This window comes from Pongo pygmaeus, chromosome 1 (genome assembly GCF_028885625.2).
Source record: "Pongo pygmaeus isolate AG05252 chromosome 1, NHGRI_mPonPyg2-v2.0_pri, whole genome shotgun sequence".
Taxonomy (NCBI): domain Eukaryota; kingdom Metazoa; phylum Chordata; class Mammalia; order Primates; family Hominidae; genus Pongo; species Pongo pygmaeus.
In genome coordinates this window covers 168,633,107-168,654,849 of record NC_072373.2, presented here as the reverse complement: position 1 = coordinate 168,654,849, position 21,743 = coordinate 168,633,107, and the positions used below count along the sequence as shown (strand labels likewise).

Below are 21,743 nucleotides of genomic sequence, written 5' to 3'. Positions count from 1 at the left end.
TTCATGTAACTGCTATTCCTTGATCCCTTCTCTGACTATTCTAGAGCAATTTCTCTATGCTTCTTTGGTACAATGTGTTTGTGGCCCTCCACTGGCATTAGTCATATATTAGCTTGTACTGCATTTACATCGACACAGGCCTTCATGGTTCTAAGTGTATGGTTGGTATTTAGGAAGAGTTTAATGAATAAATGAAAATTTACACAGCCTATGTGTCACCATTCTCACACACAGCAAACATTATTTATTGATCCCACCTCTTATTCCCATGACGCTTGAGCTAAGCCTTACAATCCTTTTCAACACAGTGCTACAGATAGGCAGTTGGAACTGGCATGGATGAGGAAACCAGTTTTCCATACAGTTTCCATAAGTCTGAGTATGAATTATACATTTTAGGCAAATTAAATAGCGTCAAAGGTCATAGTGCATGTACAGATTGAAGTTCAGATGCTACTTCCCTTCCCTACTTACCACCCTACTGCCCCTATTTTTCAAATAGCAGATCCCCAATAAGTATTTATTGAATGAGAGAATGTTAGTGTAACCTTCACAAATGAGCTGTGTGAGCTCTACAAGCCAAAGTGACTCAACGAAGTTCCCACCTTTTTTTTGTTTTTTTTGTTTTCGGAGACGTAGTCTTGCTCTGTCGCCCAAGCTGGAGTGCGGTGGCCTGATCTCGGCTCACTGCAACCTCTGCCTCCCAGGTTCAAGCGAGTCTACTGCCTCAGCCTCCCAAGTAGCTGGGACTACAGGCAGTAGCCACTATGCCCGGCTAATTTTTGTATTTTTAGTAGAGACAGGGTTTCACCATGTTGGCCAGACTAGCCTCAAACTCTTGACCTCAGGTGATCCGCCTGCCTCAGCATCCCGAAGTGCTGAGGGATTACAAGCATGAGCCACTGCACCCAGCCCCCAGTCCCACCTTTTAAAATAATGAATAAGCAAAAGGCCAGGTAGAGTGAGCCTCTTGCATTTTAAGAAGCCCATTCCAGCCATAACAGGCCTTTCTGAGCTAAAGAAGGCAAAGTACAAACACATCCAGGCCCCAACTAACAACAACAACCAAAATGTGACATGTTGTCAGGTACTTGGAAAGAGGGAAAACCTTTCTAGCTTTTTTCCTTCTGGTGTTATTAGCCCACTGCTTGGCAATGACATAGAAGGAAGACTGTGGAGAAGAAAAGAAGTTTGGAGGGAAAGTTTGGGTTCAAAGGAGCCAGGTAGAATTAGGTAGAAAATACAGGGTCTAGAGAAGGATATTTTTTGTTCATTTCTGAAAAAGGAACCCAAATAAACACATGATTGATTTGACACTTGGAAATACTATTTTTGGTTTTCTCTCTTTTCCTTAATTTTGACCTATCAATCAAGACCCATATCTCCAAGAATTCTGTCAGGTACTTCCCATTCCTGTGTTCATCCTCTTATTTCCTATTCCTGTGAACAAAATCAGATGATGCCTCTGATAATCCTGGAAACTGATCATTGAAAGCATGGATGGCAGAAAAGTAAAAAAAAAAAAAATCTGTGTGTTTATTCCAATGGGTAGAAAGTAAATTTAAAAGGTTATTCTATTGGGTAGATGATGTCCAAAGTAAACCATTCTCCCTAATCCTTACAATTACTCACATACAACCTCCATGTTAAAAAGAAATAAAAAGCAATACTGTTCTTTCCTGTTCTCATTCTCACTTGAAAATTGTGTGTCTGGTTTCTGTTGGTTTCTCATTGGGAGAGAAAATTTAAGAATACCTCAATTCAATTGAGGTATATTCACACGCCGAAGTCTGGGGTATGCACAAGCTAACAAGAGCTATGCTAGGGTGGGGTGTGGTGGTTCACACCTGTAATATCAGCACTTTGAGAGGCTGAGGTGGGAGCATTGCTTGAGCCCAGACTAGCATGGGGAACACAGTGAGACCCTGTCTCTACAAAAAAATTAAAAATTAGCCAGATGTGGTGGCACATGCCTATGGTTCTAGGTACTCACTTGAGCTCAGGAGATCAAGGCTGCAGTGAGCCGTGATCATGCCACTGCACTCTAGCCTGAAAGACAGTGTGAGACCCTGTCTCAAAAAGAAAGAACTATACTACATTCATTTTCTGCTCCATCAGTCAAAAGAGCACTAAGGCCTGGTTAACTGTTAAACATGAGATATTTTTATTTCTCTTCCACATTTTTGGAAACACTATCATAAGATAGATCCACTGCTGACAGTTTCTCCATTCGAATGAAAGCAGAGTTAGGGCCAGATATTATTTTTGTATTTGCAACCCCAGGGACTAAAGCAAGGCCCAACACAGAGTAGGTGATGAGTAAATGTTTGTTGAATAAATGAATGTTTTACTCTTTTAGTATGGCAAGCAGAATAAAGGCCCCCTCCAGGGGTGTCCACATCCTAGTGCCCAGAGCATCTGAATATCTTTTTTTTTTTTAAGTATCTTATCTTACGTGGCAAAAGAGACTGCAGATGTGATTAAGAATTTTGAGATGAGAAAATTACCCTGGATTATCTGGGTAGGCCCAAGGTAATCACAAGGGTTCTTATAAATGAAAGAGAGAGGCAGGAGTGTCAGAATCAGTGAAAGAGATGTGACAATGGAAGCAGAGGTCAGAGTGATATGTGGCCAATGAAGCAAGGAATGTGAGCATCCCGTAGAAGCTGGAAAAGACCAGGAAACTGATTCTCCCCTAGCGCTTCCAGAAGGGCACAGCCCTGAAGGCACTTTCATGCTCAGTTAGACCCATTCTAGACTTCTGACCTCCAGACCTGTAAGACAATAAATTTGTATTGTTTGAAGCCAGGGAAGTTTGTGGTAATTTGTTACAACAGCAACAGGAAATAAGTACAATTAGCGCTAACATTAAGAGGCCATACAATAAATCATTTATAATGGACAATAACCAAAACGATAGCCAGCATGTATTGAGAACTTAGGGAGAAGTGCAGTACAAGATGCTTTACAGACATGCCTTATTCTAATTCTCTAAACGAGACCATAAGACAGGTATTGGCCAGGTGTGGTGGCTCACGCCTGTAATCCCAGGGCTAAGGCAGGCAGATCACTTGAGCTCAGGAGTTTGAGACCAGCCTGAGCAATAAGGCAAAACTCCATCTCTACTAAAAATACAAAAATTAGCTGGGTGTGGTGGCCCATGCCTGTAGTTCCAGCTACTTGGGAGGCTGAGGTGGGAGGATGACTTGAGACCAGGAGGTGGTGGTTACAGTGAGCTGACATCACACCACTCCACTCCAGCCTGGGTGACAGAGCCCGACCCTGTCTCAAAAAAAAAAAAAAGAAGAAGAAGAAAAAAAGACAAGTTTTATTATTACTCTCAAGTTACAGCTAAGGAAACCATGGTTTAGTAAAGCTAAGTGACTTGATCAAGATCACAGCTAGCAAGTGGCAAAACAAGGATCTGAACTCAGGCAATCTGACTCCATGTCATACTATCTCCCATGTTAATGCTGAGATGTGTGAAAAATGGTCTTGGTCTATAAGTCAGTCCTGGTCCTCAAGGAACAAATAGAAAGGAAAAGACCACTCTAACATAAACGTCAGATTATAGAGAGTATAATACAGATCCTAAATTATCTACCACCTACAGTTAATGAGGAAAAGAGGAGAAGAAAGCTGGAATCCTCAGGACTGGATGGAGCTGGACTTGGAAGTGTGCTTCAGTTATGGACAGGCACAGTGGAGGTCCCTTACAGGCTGGGGAAAGGAAAGGAATATTTGGCGCAAATAAACATGAAAATGGAAAAAGAAAATACTCCACAAAGCCTGCCAGGCAAAAAAGTCTGATAAAGAAAAACAAGAAGGCTGGGTGCAGTGGCCCATGCCTGTAATCCCAGCACTTTGGGGTGGCTGATACCTGTAATCCCTGCACTTTGGGAAGCTGAGGTTGGTGAATCACTTGAGGTCAGGAGTTAGAAACCAGCCTGGCCAACATGGCAAGACCTCGTCTCTACTAAAAATACAAAAAATTAGCCAGGCATGGTGGAATGCATTTGTAATCCTAGCTACTCAGGAGGCTGAGGCAGGAGAATCACTTGAACCCAGGAGGTGGAGGTTGCAGTGAGTCGAGACTGAGCCACTGCACTCCAGCCTGGGGGACAGAGGGAGACTCCATCTCAAAAAACAAAAAAAAAAAAAAAAGAAAAGTAAGAAAGGAAGGAAGGAAGGAAAGAAGAGAAAGAAGGAAGGAGAGAAAGAAGGAAAGAAAGAAGATAAAATACTTAATTATTTTTATTGGAATGGTAACATTTATGGAGCACCTATTCCACCTAAAGGGCATATTCACATTTGTTATTTAATTTAATGCTCACAAACCCCAACTAAATGAGTATTATTAAGCTTCATTTTTACAAAAGAGGAAATTAAACATCCAGAGAGATTAAGTAATTGCTGCCAGGCACATACCCAGTCAGTTTGATTCTAAAATTCATTTTCTTTCTTTTTGCCCCCATGATAATTTCAGCCCTTCTCTGAGAAGGAGCATGTTTCCATTAAAGTAAGAATGATAGGCAGAGCTGTCTGAAAAAAAAAATTGGAAAGAGTTGCTTCAGAAGGTGGCAAGTTAAAAGGAGCCAAGCCGAGGCTTAGTTTCAGTCAACCAGTTAGCTGTTCAACGAGCATTTACTGACAATCCCTGTGCTAAGCATCTGGAATAGAGAAATCCAGCAAAAGGACACCTCAAGGCACCAACTGTTTAGTGAGGGAGACAAATGAGTAAAAAGACCTCCACACCAGCTTCAGAGTAGTGTTTACTGCTAGGGAGGGAAGGTAAAGAAAGCATTGGGAGGAGTGAAGCTTTACTTATGTCTATAAGCTTGTATTTCTTCAGAGAAATAAGAGAAATCTGAAATAAATATGGCAAATTACTAACATATTTAATCTCAGTGCTGAGTAGACAGGTGTCTGTTACAATATGCTTCTTCATTTTAGCTTTGCTTTTGGGGTCAGGCACGGTGGCTCATGCCTGTAATCCCAGCACTTTGGGAGGCTGAGGCAGGTGGATCACCTGAGGGCAGGAGTTCGAGGCTAGCCTGGCCAACATGGTGAAACCCCGTCTCTACTAAAAATACAAAAATTAGCTGAGCCTGGTGGCGTGCACCTGCAGTCCTAGCTACTCAGGAGGCTGAGGCGGGAGAATCACTTGAACCAGGGAGGCAGAGGCTGCAATGAGCCGAGACTGCACCACTGCACTCCAGCCTGGGCAACAGAGCAAGACTCCATCTCAAAATAAATAAATAAATAAATAAGTGTAGTTATTGCTTTTAAAAGAGATTATCATAATATCTAACCAGTGCCATGCTAGAGGGAAGCATAGGATACTGACAAAGGACTGGAGAGGCAGCTAACCCAATTTAAAGAGGAACTGGACACAGCCATAAAAAGGAATGAAATCATGTCCTTTGCTCAATATGGAAGCAGCTGGGGGCCATTATCCTAAGTGCATTAATGCAGGAACAGAAAATCAAATACCACATGTTCTCACTTATGAGTGGGAGTTAAACTTCAGGTACTCGTGGACATAAAGATGGCAAGAATGGACACTGGGAACTACTAGAGTGGGGAGGGAGAGGAGGGCGAGGGTGGAAAAACTACATATTGAGTACTATGCTCACTTCCTGGATGATGGATCAATTGCAGCCAAACCTCAGCATCATGCAATATACTCATGTAACAAACCTGCACATGTACCCCTGAATCAAAAATAAAAGTTGAAATTATAAAGTTTAAAAAAAAAGGAACCAGAAAAAGCAAGGAAACAGATTCTCCCCTATAGCCTCCGGAACTGAGACCAGATTTGGGCTTCTAACCACTGACCACATCTTCAGGAACCTGAAGGAAATCCTTCCAAGGAGGTGAGCAGAGCAGTTTCAGAACAAGCAGCAGCAGTAAGCAAAATTCTCAGGCTAAAAGAGACCAGGGCACATTCCAGTCATCTCAAGGGGTCAGCAGACCAAGTACTCACTGTGAGGGGACAGGGCAGGGTGGCTGGGACTCAATCAGGATAAACCTTTTAAGCCAGAAAAAGGAATCTGGATTTTATCTTAAATGACATAGGTAGCTTCTTGAGGGTTTTAAGCAAGAGACAGAGATGATCGCTTTCTTTTCGGAACCATCAGTCTGGTATGGTAGGAGTCGAAGGGTGACGGAGAGGAAGGTGGAGCTCTGGCCAGGTAACCAAGGCAGGAGTTTATCAGAGGATACTAGATGAGAGATATTCAGGAGTCTGAAATAGCAGGGTTGCAATGAGGATGAAGTAATGATTTCAGAGTATTTATGAGGTGGAATTAAAGGTTTGGTGATCCACCCAAGGAAGGGAGAAAATGGCATCAAAGATAACTTCTGGGCTTCTTTCTTGGTGGATGTATTGCTATTTCCCCTGTCATAATGAATAAGGGGGAAATAAGTTTAAAAATGAGGATGAGTTTTCAACCATTGGTGCTGGGACAACTGGATATCCACATAGAAAAAGTGAATTTACATGCAGACCTTACACTCTTCACGATAGTTAACTCAAAATGAATCACAGACCTAAATGTGAGACACAAAGCTATAAAACTCCTAGAAGAAAACACAGGAGAAAATCTAGATGTTCTTGGGTTTGGTAATGACTTTTTAGATACAACACCAAAGGCACCATTCATGAAAGACATAATTCATAAGCTGGACATCATTAAAATTCAAAATTTCTGCTCTGCAAAGGTTACTGCCAAGAGAATGAAAAGACAAACCACAGACTGGGGGCAAATATTTGCAAAAGACATATTTGATAAAGAACTGTTATACAAAATATACAAAAAAATCTTTAAAACTCAACAATAAGAAAATAGGGGCCAGGGTCAATGACTGACGCCTGTAATCCAAGCACTTTGGGAGGCCAAGGCAGGGGAATCTCTTGAGGCCAGTTTGAAGCCAGCCTGGGCAACATAGTGAGACCCCTTGTCTACAAGAAAATAAAAAACTTAGGCCAGGCGTGGTGGCTCATGCCTGTAATCCCAGCACTTTGGGAGGCCAAGGCAGGTGGATCCCGAGGTCAAGAGTTCAAGACCAGTCTGGCCAAGATGGTGAAACCCCATCTCTACTAAAAATACAAAAATTAGCTGGGCGTGGTGGCAGGTGCCTGTAATCCTAGCTACTCAGGAGGCTGAAGCAGAGAATTGCTTGAACCTGGGAGGCAGAGGTTGCAGTGAGCCGAGATTGCGCCACTGCACTCCAGCCTGGGCGAAAGAACGAGACTCCATCTCAAAAAAAAAGAAAGAAAAAAAAGAGAAAAAATTAGCTAGGCACAGTGGCTCATGCCTGTAGTCCTAGCTATTTGGGAGTCTGAGGTGGGAGGATTGCTTGGATTGCTTGAGCCCAGGGGCTGGAGTTTACAGTGAACTATGATCATGCCACTGCACTCCAGCCTGGACAACAGAGTGAAACCCTACCTCTAAAAAATATAAAAATCAGAAAACATGAATAAAAAATGGGCCAAAGACCATAATAGACATCTTACCAAAGAAGTATACAGATGACATACAGACAGGCATACGAAAAGATGCTCTACATCATATGTAATCAGCGAAACGCAAATTAAAATGACCATGAGATACCACTACATGCCTATGAGAACAGCCAAAATCCAGCACACTGACACCACCAAATTCTGGAGAGGATGTGTAGCAACAGGAACTCTCATTCATTGCTCATGGGAATGCAAAATGGTACAGATATTCTGGAAGACAGATTGGCAATTTCTTACAAAACTAAACTTGTTCTTACCATATGATTCAGCAATCACGCTCCTTGGTATTTACTCAGAGGAGTTGAAAATTTATGTCCACACAGAAACCTGCACATAGACGTCTATAGCAGCTTTATTCATAATTGCCAAAACTTGGAAGCAACCAAGATGTCCTTCAGTAGGTGAAGGGAAAATAAACTGTGGTACATCCAGTCAATGAAGTATTATTCAGTGATAAAGGGAACTGAGTTGTCAAGCCGTGAAAAGACACAAAAGAAACTTAAATGCATATTACTAAGTGAAAGGAGCCAGTCTGAAAAGCCTACATACTATATGATTCCAACTATATGACATTCTTGAAAAGGCAAAACTATGGAGATAGTAAAAAAATCAGTGGTTGCCAGGAGTGGGGGTGGGGAGGGATGAATAAGCAGAGCACAGAGGATGTTAAGGGCAGTGAAACTATTTCTATATGACACTGTAATAGTGACTCCATGTCATTATACATTTGTCCAAAACCACAGAATATACACAAAGAGTGAACCCTCATGTAAACTATGGACTCTGGGTGATAATGATGTGTCGATGTAGGCTTATCGATTGTAATAAATATACCACTGTAGTAGGGATCTTGATAGTGGTGGGAAGGGGGTAGGCATGTGTGGGGATAGTGGAAAATCTTTGTACTTTCTACTAAATTTTGCTATGAACCTAAAACTGCTCTAAATAATAAAGTCTATTATTTAAGGAAAAAAAACAGATGAGAACAATTTTGAAAATGTTACATATAGGTCCCGAGGAAATGGAAACAGACGTGTTAATGGGTAGTTTGGTATTATTACTTCATTCCCTATTGATAGATGAGGAAACAGGCTCAGAGAGATGAAGTATCTTGTCCAAGGTCACACAGCACACTAAGAGGCAGAGGGTAGAATCTGAACCAAGAAAGTTTGACTCCGTTGTCCACATAAGTGGCCATATGTGAAAGGAGGTTTTGAGGCCTATATTTGTTTCCCATCATTGCTGCTCCAGACTACCAGAAATTTAGTGCCTTAAAACAACACAAATTTATTATCTTATAGTTCTGGAGGTACAGAATTTCAAAATGAGTCTCGAGGGGCTCAGGAGAAAGTGTTATAAGGCTGTGTCCTTCTGGAGGCACCTATGGGAGAATCTGTTTCCTTGCCTTTCTGAGCTTCCTTCTAGAGGCCAGCTGCATTCCTTGGCTCATGGCCTCCTTCCACCTTCAAAGCAGTAATCACACCACTGTGACCTCTGTGTCTGCTGTTACATGTCTTCTTCTGACCAAGGTACATCATAATTAAACTTCTGAAAACCAAAGAAAAACATTTAAAAAGCCGGAGAGAAATGATGCCCTGCCTGTAGAGGAACACCAATTTAGAGGATGGATTTTTCATCTGAAACTGTAAAGGCCAGGAAGAAATGACACACACTTTTCAAGTGCTGAAAGAAAAGAACTTTCAGTTATGCATCCTATATCTGGTGACATTATCCTTCAGAAATGGAATAAAATATTCACACATGAAGGAAAACTAAGAAACTTAGTTGCCATTAAACTCACCCTTGAAGAATAGCTAAAGTAAACTCTCCAAACAGAAAGAAACAGAAGAAGGCTGGGAACTTTGGAAATTAAAAGAACAAGAACAGAATGGATAAATATTGGGTAAATATGGCAGACTAACTTCCCTTCATAAGTTTCTTACATCATATTTGGTAGGTGAAGCAAAATTTTTTTGTTTATTTGAGGCTGAGTCTTACTCACTCTGTCTCCCAGGCTGGAGTGCAGTGTAGCGTGATCACGGCTCATTGCAACCTCCGCCTCCTGGATTCAAGTGATTCTCTTGCCTCAGCCCCTGGAGTAGCTGGGATTACAGGTATGATAATCCCTGGAGTAGCTGGGATTACAGTAGCTGGGTGCCACCGCACCCAGACAAAAAAATTTTAAAATAGCCTACAGGTGCTACCAAGTGAGGCAAAATTTGTAACACTATCTGATGTGGTGGTGCTCAATATATGTAGAGGAAATACTTGAGACAATTGTATTTTAGAAGTAGGAAGCACAAAGGGAACTAAATGGAAGTAAGCTTTCAATACTTAAAGAGGCAAAGTGTTGACACCAGTAGACGGTGATAAGTTACGTATTTATATTGCAATGTCTAGAGAGATCACTAAAAAAAATTATGTAGGGCAATATGCTCGAAAGCATCATAGAGGAAAATTACTTTTTTTAAAGTTCAAGTAATGCCCAGAAGGCAAAAAGGAAAAACAGAAGAATGAAAAACAGAGGGAGGAAACAGTAAAGAAGTAATAACATGGCAAACTTAAGCCTCAATATATCAATAATTAATTTAAATGTAAGTGGCCTAAATACACTAATTAAAAGACAGAGATTAGCAGAATAGGGGGAAAATGATCGAACAATATAACTGCCTATAAGAAACTCACTTTGAACATAACAACTATATTAGTTTCCTATTGCTGTTATAACAAATTACCATAAACTTAGTGGCTCAAAACAACGCATATTTATTATCTTACAGCTCTGGCAACAGTAGACTGGATAAATATTTTTGACACATTCATACAGTGGAATACTATACCGTAATAATGAGTGAAAGAAGCCAAACACATGAAGCTCAAAAACAAGCAAAACTAATCTATGGTGGTAGACTCACAGAAGAGTGATATCTATGAGGGGTGGATGCTGACTAGGAAGGAACACTATAGAATTTTCTGGAGTGCTAGAAATGTTCTTTATCTTGAACTGGATGGTGGTTAAATGGGTGTGTACACAGGCAGAAATTTATCAAGCTTTATACTAAGATTTGGGCATTTTATACGTGCCTCAATATAATTTTTTTTATTTGTTTTGAGATGGAGTTTTGCTCTTGTTGCCCAGGCTAGAATGCAATGGAGTGCAATCTTGACTCACTGCAACCTCTGCCTCCTGGGTTCAAGTGATTATCCTGCCTCAGTCTCCCAAGTATCTGGGATTACAGGCATGCACCACCACGGCTGGCTACATTTTTAGCAGGGACAGGGTTTCACCATGTTAGTCAGGCTGGTCTAGAACTCCTGACGTCAGGTGATCCACCCACCTCAGCCTCCCAAAGTGCTGGGATTACAGGCATAAGCCACTGCTCCCAGAATATTCTTTTTCAAATGAAGCCATTAGGCTTTTGTAAGATTGTCTTTCCTTTTTGATGAAAAACTCCAGTGGGGAAATTATTAAAACATGAGACAGATATATGGCCAGTTGAGGGCATAAAAGGGAAGTGATATAGTATAGTGATTAGGATGGGCTTAGGAGTCGCAAACCTGGTTTTAAGCATCATTTGCTGGCTATGTAATCTTAGTCAAGATATTTGATCTCTCTAACCTTCAGTTTAATTATGTATATAATATGGATGTATAAATGGCTGTACTGACCTTGTAGGAGCATTGGAAGTACATGAGATAAAAAATACAAAAATCTTAAAAACAATCAGTTATTAAATACCTACTATGTGCCACACACCGTGGAATATATTACTTAACCCTATGACAAATGCATGAGAAAGATACTAACATGTCCATTTTAAGAATGAAGAAACCAAGGTCCAAAGAGTTTGGTCATAAGAAGTGACAGGTGTGTCTGATCCTAAAGTCCATGAATTTAAGCATTACCCTTTATGGCATACTTGGATGAATAGGTGGGTGGATATTAAAAAATTGAATCAGAAACTAGCCTGAGTTCCTCAGAGGGGCACAATATTTAACTAAAGCTTCCGTTAACGTATTAAACGCTAGCCAACGATATCTATAGCATAAAAGACCTTTATCACTGGAAGGGAAACTAATCGTCCTGTCTCACGAGGTGATTATAGGGATTAAGTGAGATAATCAGGTCAGGAGAGTAAATAGCAAATAATAGGCAATTTAGTAGCTTCCTTTAATTATTTCTAATAATCTACTCCCTGATCTTTTCTCAGGAACCACCTCTAGAAACCACCCATTCAAAGAGAGAATTTTAATGTTTATAAAATATTTGAGCAGAGCCCTGACTGAGGAAGCAAGTCATGTAACAACGTGGGAAAGAGAACTCCAGGCAAAGGAAAGATAGTAAAAAATCTTGAGGTAGACTGGGCGCAGTGGCTCACGCCTATAATCCTAGCACTTTGGGAGGCCGAGGCAAGTGGATCACTTGAGGTCAGGAGTTCTAGACCAGCTTGGCCAATATGGTGAAACCCCAATCTCTACTAAAAATACAAAAGTTAGTCAGGCGTGGTGGCATGTGCCTGTAATCCCAGCTACTTGGGAGGCTGAGATAGGAGAATTACTTGAACCCAGGAGGTGGAGGTTGCAGTGAGCCAAGATCACATGCCACTGCACTCCAGCCTGGGCAACAGAGCAAGGCTCTGTCTCAAAACAAAAACAAAAACAAAAAAAACTTCAGGTAGAAATTGGTCTGGGTGCGGTGGCTCATGCCTGTAATCCCAGCACTTTGGGAGGCAGAGGCAGGAGGAATGCTTGAGGCCAAGAGTGCAAGACCAACCTGGCCAATAAAGTGAAGCCCTGTCTCTATGAAAAAAAAACAAAACAAAAAGGAATAAATATGGCATATTTGAAGCATGACAGAAGCCACTGGAGAATAGGCAGAACAGTGGCATTTTCTCATTTATTTTTATCTCTTTGGCTGCTGTGTGGAGAATATAGTGTAGGAGGACGAGCAGAAGAGGTGCATAGTAGGTCAATAAATAGTTGAGAATTAATAAACAATAAATTTGCTTCTTTTGAATACCTTTTAAAAGGTTCAAAACACTTTTTTGTGTGTGCGTGAGATGGAGTCTCACTCTGTCACCCAGGCTGGAGTGCAGTGGCGCCGTCTCGGCTCACTGCAAGCTCCACCTCCCGGGTTCATGCCATTCTCCTGCCTCAGCCTCCCGAGTAGCTGGGACTACAGGCGCCCGCCACCATGCTACATGCTAATTTTTGGTATTTTTAGTAGAGACGGGGTTCCACCGTGTTAGCCAGGATGGTCTCGATCTTCTGACCTCGTGATCCGCCTGCCTCGGCCTCCCAAAATGCTGAGATTACAGCTGTGAGACACCGGGCCCAGCCTTCAAAACACTTATTAAAAACAACTTTTGTTATGTCTTGAACCATTTCACTCCAATAGTTTGCCTCAGTGACAAATCACACAGAGAAGTCATGCCATTCTCCTTAATGTTTCTCATATTGCAATAATAGGTGAATTTCATAATCTATTCAGAATTAGTCGAATCTTGAGGTTTTTCTAAAAATCAAAGATAGGATCTTGAGCTTTCATAATCATACCCTCTTAAACACAAAATTAGCTCACATGATAAAAAGTTCCAAACACCACACTTGCTAGAGTATTCTGGTAAAACGTTTTTCTTTGGCATATGCAGCCCAAATAGCTCTATCCTTAATCATTTTTCAAGTTTTAATCTCCACATGCTTGGCATATTCTGATAACATTGACAGGTTAAAAGCAACACTCTGTTGTATGCATAGTGATTGCTTGCAATTAACCATAATTTAGGCTGAAAGAAGGCTGATCAGCTGCCTCACAGCAACATTTTAAAACTTATTAAATATCTCCAGCGAACTTTAGATGAAAAAGCAACAAAAACAAAATCTGTAACATTTTGGCTTTTTCTTACATAGAGTCTTAAAGGAGTGAAGGTGCCAATAAGACTAATTCTTCATAAAAAAAGACATTTTTGGCCCATATTTCATCCAGTAACTGCAGATACGGATAAAGATAATAAGAAAAACAGGTAAACAATGTCCAAATGAAGTGTCTTACCCTCCTTTTGTAAAAGAGACTTTTGAGCCCACTGGCATTTTATTTAAGAAATAACCATGCTACATATAGCCCAGTTGTGCAGAACCTCTTGCAAGTTCCAGACAGACCTCACCAGTACTTGATGCCATTATCCCATTATTTTAAAATGTGTTCAATACCTAATTAGTATCTGCCATTTAATCTTTCAACATTACCTGACATGTGTCACTACCTCTATTTATATGAAGACAAAGGGATTAAGAATGGTTACCTGCTCAGTCACAAAATAAGGGACGAGAAACAGAATGCACTCAGGACTCAGATTAAGTCTATACTTTTCTTATCATCCCATGCTGCTTGGATGCCAGACCTCTAATATGGCATCCTACCTTTTCCTTTTAAATGTATCTATCAGGTGGGGTGTGGTGGCTCATGCCTGTAATCCCAACACTTTGGGAGGCCAAGGCAGGAGGACTGCTTCAGGCCAGGAGTTCAAGACCAGCCTGGCCAACATGGTGAAATCCCGTCTCTACTAAAGATACAAAAACTAGCGGGGCGTGGTGGCACGTGCCTACAATCCCAGCTACTCAGGAGGCTGAGGCAAGAAAATCATTTGAACCCGGGAAGTGGAGGTTGCAGTGAGCCAAGATTGTGCCATTGCACCCCAGCCTGGGCAACAAGAGTGAAACTCCATCTAAAAAAAAAAAAAAAATAACCCCCAACCAACATTTCTTTTATACTCTTAGCAGTTCCATGAACAAATGCTGGCCATAGACATAACAGAATCTTTGAAGTAAGGAATATTTCTGGGTAAATAGGTACTTCTGGAAATTATACTAATCCTTTAGGCAAAAGTAGTATCATTTGTACATCACTGCTACAAGGCACTAAACGTCTCTATAGGATTGAAAGAATCCTTTCCATTCTGCCGTAAAAGGCTTAGCAGTAATAAGGAATGACTGAGCTAATGCATCTCACAATTTTGGTCAATCATATAAAAGCAGGGTTAACATATAAAACATCTGATGGAGAGGGCTAAACATATAATTCATATTCATACACACTACTAACAAATTGTCATAATAGTGCTCAGTGAAAGAAAAAAGCTGACAAATAGAATTTAAATGCATTCACATGAGTTTATTAAAACATCTGTTAAAGAATTACATATTAGGCAACAGAATTAGGCAAACTAGAAGTGTTCTTGTCATGCAAATTTAGGAAACTAAAGTGAAAATAAAGTCTAAAGGCTTAATAATGTGTCGTGAAGGGACACAATCTGGGCTTAGATGATGCCGAAGTAAACTACAAAGCACTGTCTGCAACCTAAAGGAACTCAGGGACACTAGAAAATGGGTATCCACCAACTAGTTTAACTGTGACCAAAAATATCACAGTGAAAAAGTAAGTTCCAAGAGAATATAAGCTTCTAAAGGGCAGGGATTTTGTTCACTCCTGCATCCCCCCATATAGATCAGGCCTCCCACTCAGTAGACAAACTTGTTCAAACGTCTCTTTGAACAAATCGAAGAGATGTTCCTGGTGTACACTGGGGGTCAACCCAAATTCATTTCATATATTAATATTTAATAATCTCCCACCAACTTGAGAAGCTATTGAATGATTTACATGTTATGAAGCTAATTATACTATACTGTCCACTTTTGAGGAAAATGTGTGACAAAAAATTATGGTTTTTACTCTTGAGGAGCACCGACACTAGTAATTTTGAAATTGGTATGCCTGTTACTGAAGAAAAAGTGGGATAGTATTCTGGGGACATAACATTTCATGTATTTTCATCTTCTTAAAACCCCTCTAAACATGGTAAGAAAAATCAGTGCTAACATACAGGTGCTGCTTTTTTCAGACACTGGTACATCACTTAAGGCACCTGTGCTGGCATCTGCCTGGTGGTACTCACAGATGGAAGACATTAATCATCTGTTTGGTGCTCCCACCTTGTCCATCCAGCTTCAAATATAACTGCGGTGAGCTAGATGAGTCAGCATCTGGTCTTCCAAAAGCTAGTGTAGCACTCCCAAAGCAAAAAAGGAAAAAGTTCACACTTCAGAGGCCTGAATCGATGCCAGAAGTGTACATGTTGCCTCAAGGTTTCACAGACTCCCTAATGATCTTTAGCTCCCTGGATACCAAAGCAAAGACAGATCTGAAAGCTGCAGAAAAACAGGTGGGTTGTCATACACAAGACTGAAGCCCCAGGCAATATAAATGGTATTTGTTCACACCATGGATTAACTGCTTTGAAGGATCAAAATGGGTAAGACAGCTACATTCAACATTTAAGAAGATTTTCTCAATAACAAAGCACTAAAAATGTGAATAAGTTATACTTTTATTTTTCAGAAACAAAAATGACGAGTGGCAACTTGCCTTTGTAAAAGATTAAAGAGTATCAGAGTAATAAGCTACCTCTCATGGAGACAGAAGCCCGAGAAACACTATTACACAGCTTTCAAAGAAAGTCCTTTTAAATAAATCTCACAATAATATACTTTAAATCAACACAACAAAAACCACAAAAAATTACACAGAACTCATAAAATGGTATATGAATGAAAAAGAGAAATCTCTAAATCCATACACTAGAAGTTCTCTATTAAAATCAAGGAGGCTCAAATCCTAAAACAGAAAAAAGAAATACGTTAAAACACAATATTTTTTAAGAGTCCAATGAGGTTATTGCAGATGTACATTTTAACATTTCATTTGCTCAATGTATTTTTTTCTCACTCTTGGAGCACTTCTGTATAATGTAGAGAGATTACATGAATGATAATGCAGATACTGGCCTTCTCAATGGGCCTTTCAGGTTTTAAGTTTCAAATCTGAATCCGGAATCCCACCTAAATGCTTACATAATAGGCTACCAAGAATAAGATTCCTCTTAAAATTACATTTGCTTAATTTTTACACACTATGGTTTAGAAACAATCTACTTTTGAAAGAGACACAATTTACAGTATGAATAATACAAGTTACATGAAACTACACAATCCTTCTCATAAAATAGGAGAAACAATTTCCAAAACAAAAATGCCTAATACAAAATGATACAGTTGACTGGAGCTGGGGTAGGACGGGAGGAAGAGAACAACCATGTAACAGAATGTATGGAAAACCTAGATTCTAGTTTCAGCTTTGCACTAATTAGTTGTGTGTCTTAGTCTCAACTTCCTTAGCTCTCGATTTTTTTCCTGGTAAGAAGAGGTAGATGGATCTCTAAGCTTTATTCTAATTTTAAGGCTCAATGACTTACAGTTTATAAGATTTGGAAAACCTTTTGGACAATCAGTTGAATAAATTCCTCACATCTTGAGGGTGTGTCACTGTTCAATTCCATGACAATAACTACAAGGCATATCCGTAATTTTACTGTTAGAAAAGAAAAAAATCCACCTAAAGGGCAAAAGTATACTTCATATCCTGTTTCTGTTCTACAAGACAGAAAACAAATGTCTATTCTCTTGCTGGCCTCTAGAAGCAGTCTTTTAAGATAGAGTTGACTGAAAACCCTAGAACAAGGATAATGGTTAAGACATCTACCCTTTCTCTCTGCCTGTCCGTGTCTATGAAAGCTGCTAGACAGCTGCTAGACAGTTCAAAGTGAACTATTACATAAAAGCTACTTCACCCTACATGATATATAGGATTTCTCTATTACAGAGAATAATTATACCAGGAAATGGTTTTCCTGATATTCTACCAAAATCCTGAGTAAAAGTTTGCATTATTGGAAGATTATTAGAATAGACTAATGTATGGTAATTGAAATTAAAAAAACCTTGTAGTAGCAGAGTCCTAGAAAACCAGACAGTTGAACCAGGAAAAAAGGATGGTATCTCTGACTTCAGCAGGTTTATCACTTATTTAAAGCTGAGGCCAGCCAGGCACAGTGGCTCACACCTGTAATTCCAGCACTCTGGGAGGCCGAGGCGGGTGGATCACCTGAAGAGTTCGAGACTAGCCTGACTAAAATGGCGAAACCCCGTCTCTACTAAAAATACAAGTTACCCGGGCATGGTGGTGTGTGCCTGTAGTCCCAGCTACTGGGGAGGCTGAAGCACGAGAATCGCTTGAACCTGGGAGGCAGACGTTGCAGTGAGCCAAGATTGAGCCACTGCACTCCAGCCTGGGCGACAGAGCAAGACTCCGTCTCAAAAAAAAAAAGAAAAAGATAAAGCTGAGGCCAGTTAATAATTCTTATGGGCAGAGCCAAACTTTAGGTTAGAAGAAGCACTTACAGGGAATTCAGGCTTTGGACTCTCTCGGTATCTATTTTCAGTTTCAGGGAAGAAGCAAAGAAGGAAGTTAAAGATTATACTGACCCTTAGAGGGATGGGCAGCAGAAATATCTGCTATATTGAGCTATTTACAACACATACTTTCATCATAACCATCAAATAATAAATGCCTTTTTGTTTTGATGTTACTTTTTTCTTATGAACTTTGTCCTTTAACCATATGCACTGCAAAGAGTCTGAAGTGGGAACCGAAGGAGCCATGAGCGTGGACTAAAATGCTTTTCAAAGGGTTGGAGATGTTTCAGGCATAGGGGTACCTGAGAGGTTTATAGGGTCTCTTAAAATTTTCTATGGTCCTAAAATTCTCATAATTTTATATGAATAATATACTACTATATTTTATATATAATATATATATCACTTACTGTTTCTTTTAAAAAATATTTATGGATATAATTGCGTTTTTCTAAATGTTTCATTAGTAATACTCAGTCTTGTAAGTCTGGTTCCATAGTAATCTATAATGTAACTACTTCCATCTGAAGGTCCAACAATCTAGAAGAGACAAAATTTCAAAATTATTCATTTTACAAAAGATATTTCACAACACTTTGTTTACTTTTCTCAGTTGTTAATAAAAGTATTTCAGAAGCAACAAAAATCCAGCTCTAACCTAAGCAAAAACAGGTAATTTAGTGGTTCATGTAGCTGAAAAGAATACTGGGATAGCTCAAAGGATCAAAAGAAAAGCTACAGGAACCAAGGAATGAATTCTGTGCTCCCTGAGGCCCTTGGCTTCCCTGCCTCCTTGCTTAGTTCTGCTTGTCTTCATTCTGCAGAGTGGCACTCTAACTAATTGCCAACAGCTTGAGAGTCACATATTCCCAGCTCAGCAGCTCCTAATACAAAGAAAGTAAAATGTTCTTCCCCAATGTTTATATACCAATTCCAGGGAAAGACTTTTATCAATCTGCTTGGTTTTTATGCGTACTGTGGACAAACTACTACATCCATGGGAACAGATTTAATATGATTGGCCAGGCCAGGCTGCCTGTAGGAGATGAGGAGGTTCCATTCCAGAACCACCTGGAATGGAAAAGGAAGAGGTAGAAAAAAACAACACACGTTCACTACAATCATCTTGTTCACTTAATCACATACATGACAATCCAGTTAACATAATCTCTATAAATTATCCTCTAAGGTAGCAATCTTCAAACTGTAGCATTAAAGGTGGACAAAGATTTACCAAGGTGTATGTGAGCCCAGAGGGGAAATCAATCCTGAGATCTTAATTCCCTAAATACTCTTTGTAAAACAAATTTGCCTGATACCATGCTATACTGGAAGCATCCTGCCAGTTTCCCTTCCCACTTCTCCTCACTGTGGTCATTTCTCCCACTTGTTAATAGTAAAGCATACCTACCATCCAGGATACCCCGAGTCTTATGACGGCATGTTTCCCTGAGGTGTGAAAGCCTCTGAAGTGCCAAACAAAGGGATAACTCAAAACACTGGATTTAGGAAACTATCCTTTACTCAAAGGTCCAAAAATACATTCTACCATATCTGTTCCAAAGATGCATTTCCAATAACATTTTACATCTTTTTGTTTAAAAATAATTTGCAACATGTTAACGCTGTTTTGATCAACTGTGTATCATTATTATAATGACAACTCAATCCAAAAAAAAAATCACAGAAAATTTTTAAATATTTTAATTTTAATGAATAAGATGATTCGCTAGAAGTTTTCTCTCTTTCGTTTTTGTTTTTTTGTTGTTGTTTTTTTGTTTTTGATACAGGGTCTCACTCTGTCACCCAGGCTGGAGTGCAGTGGCATGATCTTGGCTCACTGCAACCTCCCCCTCCTGGGCTCTAGCGATCCTCCCACCTCAGCCTCCCAAGTAGCTGCCACCACAGGTGGGCGCCATCACGCTCAGCTAATTTTGTTTTTGTATTTTTTTGTACAGACAGGATTTCACTATGTTGAACAGGCTGGTCTCAAACTCCTAGTACTAGGATGATGGTTAAGAACATCAATTGATCTGCCTGCTTCGGCCTCCCAAAGTGCTGGGATTACAGGTGTGAGCCAATGTGCCCAGCCTAGTAGGAAGTTTTTAAACTAAAAATATATTATATTAGGATAAAATTCTGTAGAAGAGGAAAAAAATAAAAATTCAAGGAAGAAGCAATGTAAAAATTATAACGGTTAGTGAAGAGTTCATGCACATCTTTTTTAAGTAGGTGATATTTAAAATCCTACGATATTTATATTCTGTTGGATACATTTCAAAATTGATGTAACACTTTTATTTAAATATGTAAATATTTGCAAACTAGAAGTTATATCCTTTGCAACTATTTAAACTTATGATAGAAAACTTAAATGTCAATTTAAAACTATGTGGAGAGTATGGACTTTGTTTTTGAAATTGAAGGACATTGCTATAAAGCATTCCTCATTTTAAAAATAAATTTGATCTTAAAGCTATTCAACAAATATTTATTTCCTATGATATTCCAGGTTCTATGCTAGACATTGTACACTAACAGTGAATAGAATACCATCTCTGCCAACAGGGTGAACTACACGTTAATATTCAAGTAGTACTTACAAAGCACATGTGTGCCACACACCATGTCAGGTGCTGTTATGCACATTGACTTACTTGTTAAAGATTAAATTGATTTGGCTTGATACTTATTTATGAATTTACATAAAAATTAACTGTAATCCCCACACTTTGGGAGGCCAGGGCAGAAAGACTGCTTGAAGCCAGAAGTTTGAGACCAGCATGGGCAAAAAAGCAAGAACTCTGCCTCTACAAAAAAAAATGAAAACAAAATATTAGCCAGGTGCCATGGCGTAGGCTTGTAGTCTCAGCTACTCGAGAGGCTGAGGTAGGAGGATTGCTTGAGCCCGGGAGTTCAAGGTTGCAGTGAGCTATGATCACACCACTGCACACCAGTCTGGGTGACAGAATGCAACCCTATTTAAATAACCAAATTAAGACAGTGTGGTAAAGCACTAAACTGAAACGAAAACTTTGAAGAGAAAGCTGTCTCTTTCTATAACTAGCTGTAGGATCAAATAATTTATTCCTTACTGGATCTCAATTTTTCTTATTGATTATAATGAAGAATAGAATAAGCTGATCTGTACAGTATTTTTAAAGTTTTAATGTCTTCTATGACTATAAGATTTAGATACAAACACCTCAGCTTAAGCCACTACAAAGTATCATCAACACACTTTTCTATGAACTATCTGGTCACAGAAGAAACTATTTACTTTAAAAAAAAAAAAGATCAGCTATAAAGATTTCAACTATTTAGATCCATATTCCTTTGCCAAATTAACAAAATAAAATAAAACCTAAGACAGGGTGTGGTGGCTCATGCCTGTAATTCCAGCACTTTGGGAGGCCAAGGTGGGAGGACTGCTTGAGGCCAGAAGTTTGAGACCAGTCTGGCCAACATGGCAAAACCCAGTATCTACAAAAAAAAAAAAAAATACAAGAATTAGTCGGGCACGGTGGTGCACACTTGTAATCCCAGCTACTACTAGGGAGGCTGAGGCATGAGAATTGCTTGAACCAAGGAGGCAGAGGTTGCAGTGAGCTGAGATTGTACCACTCCACTCCAACCTGGGCAACAGAGTGAGGCTCTATCTCAAAGAAAAAATAAATAAATAATAAAACCTGTTTTAAGCACCCACATACACATATATAATAAATGTGCCAATTCTAACATCTTTCATTATGAGTATATGATTGTATTATTAATTATAAAATTACAAATCTTTTAAAATATCCCATACTGGATGGGAGACCGAGGCAGGAAGATTGTTTGAACCCAGGAATTCGAGGCTGCAATGAGCTATGATCACGCCACTGCACTCCAGCCTGGGCAACAG

The 21,743-nt window shown here is 39.7% G+C and overlaps 1 protein-coding gene across 7 annotated transcripts in view; it reads right to left on the bottom strand.

The window, feature by feature from the left end:
* Positions 1 to 15,897: 15,897 nt before the first annotated feature.
* The window catches only part of TM2D1 (TM2 domain containing 1), a 44,706-nt gene continuing 38,860 nt past the window's right edge, over positions 15,898 to 21,743 (bottom strand). For 5 of the 7 annotated variants that reach the window (XM_063654946.1, XM_063654940.1, XM_063654948.1 and 2 more), the window contains 2 exons: positions 18,250 to 18,379; positions 15,898 to 16,202 (listed from right to left, as the gene is read on the bottom strand). In XM_063654946.1, coding sequence (XP_063511016.1) covers positions 18,269 to 18,379 — 111 coding nt within the window. In that variant the 3' untranslated portion in view covers positions 15,898 to 16,202; positions 18,250 to 18,268. Of the gene's footprint in view, positions 17,856 to 18,249; positions 18,380 to 21,743 lie in introns of those variants that run through there. The other 2 variants (XM_063654931.1, XR_010124387.1) reach the window with 2 other exon arrangements.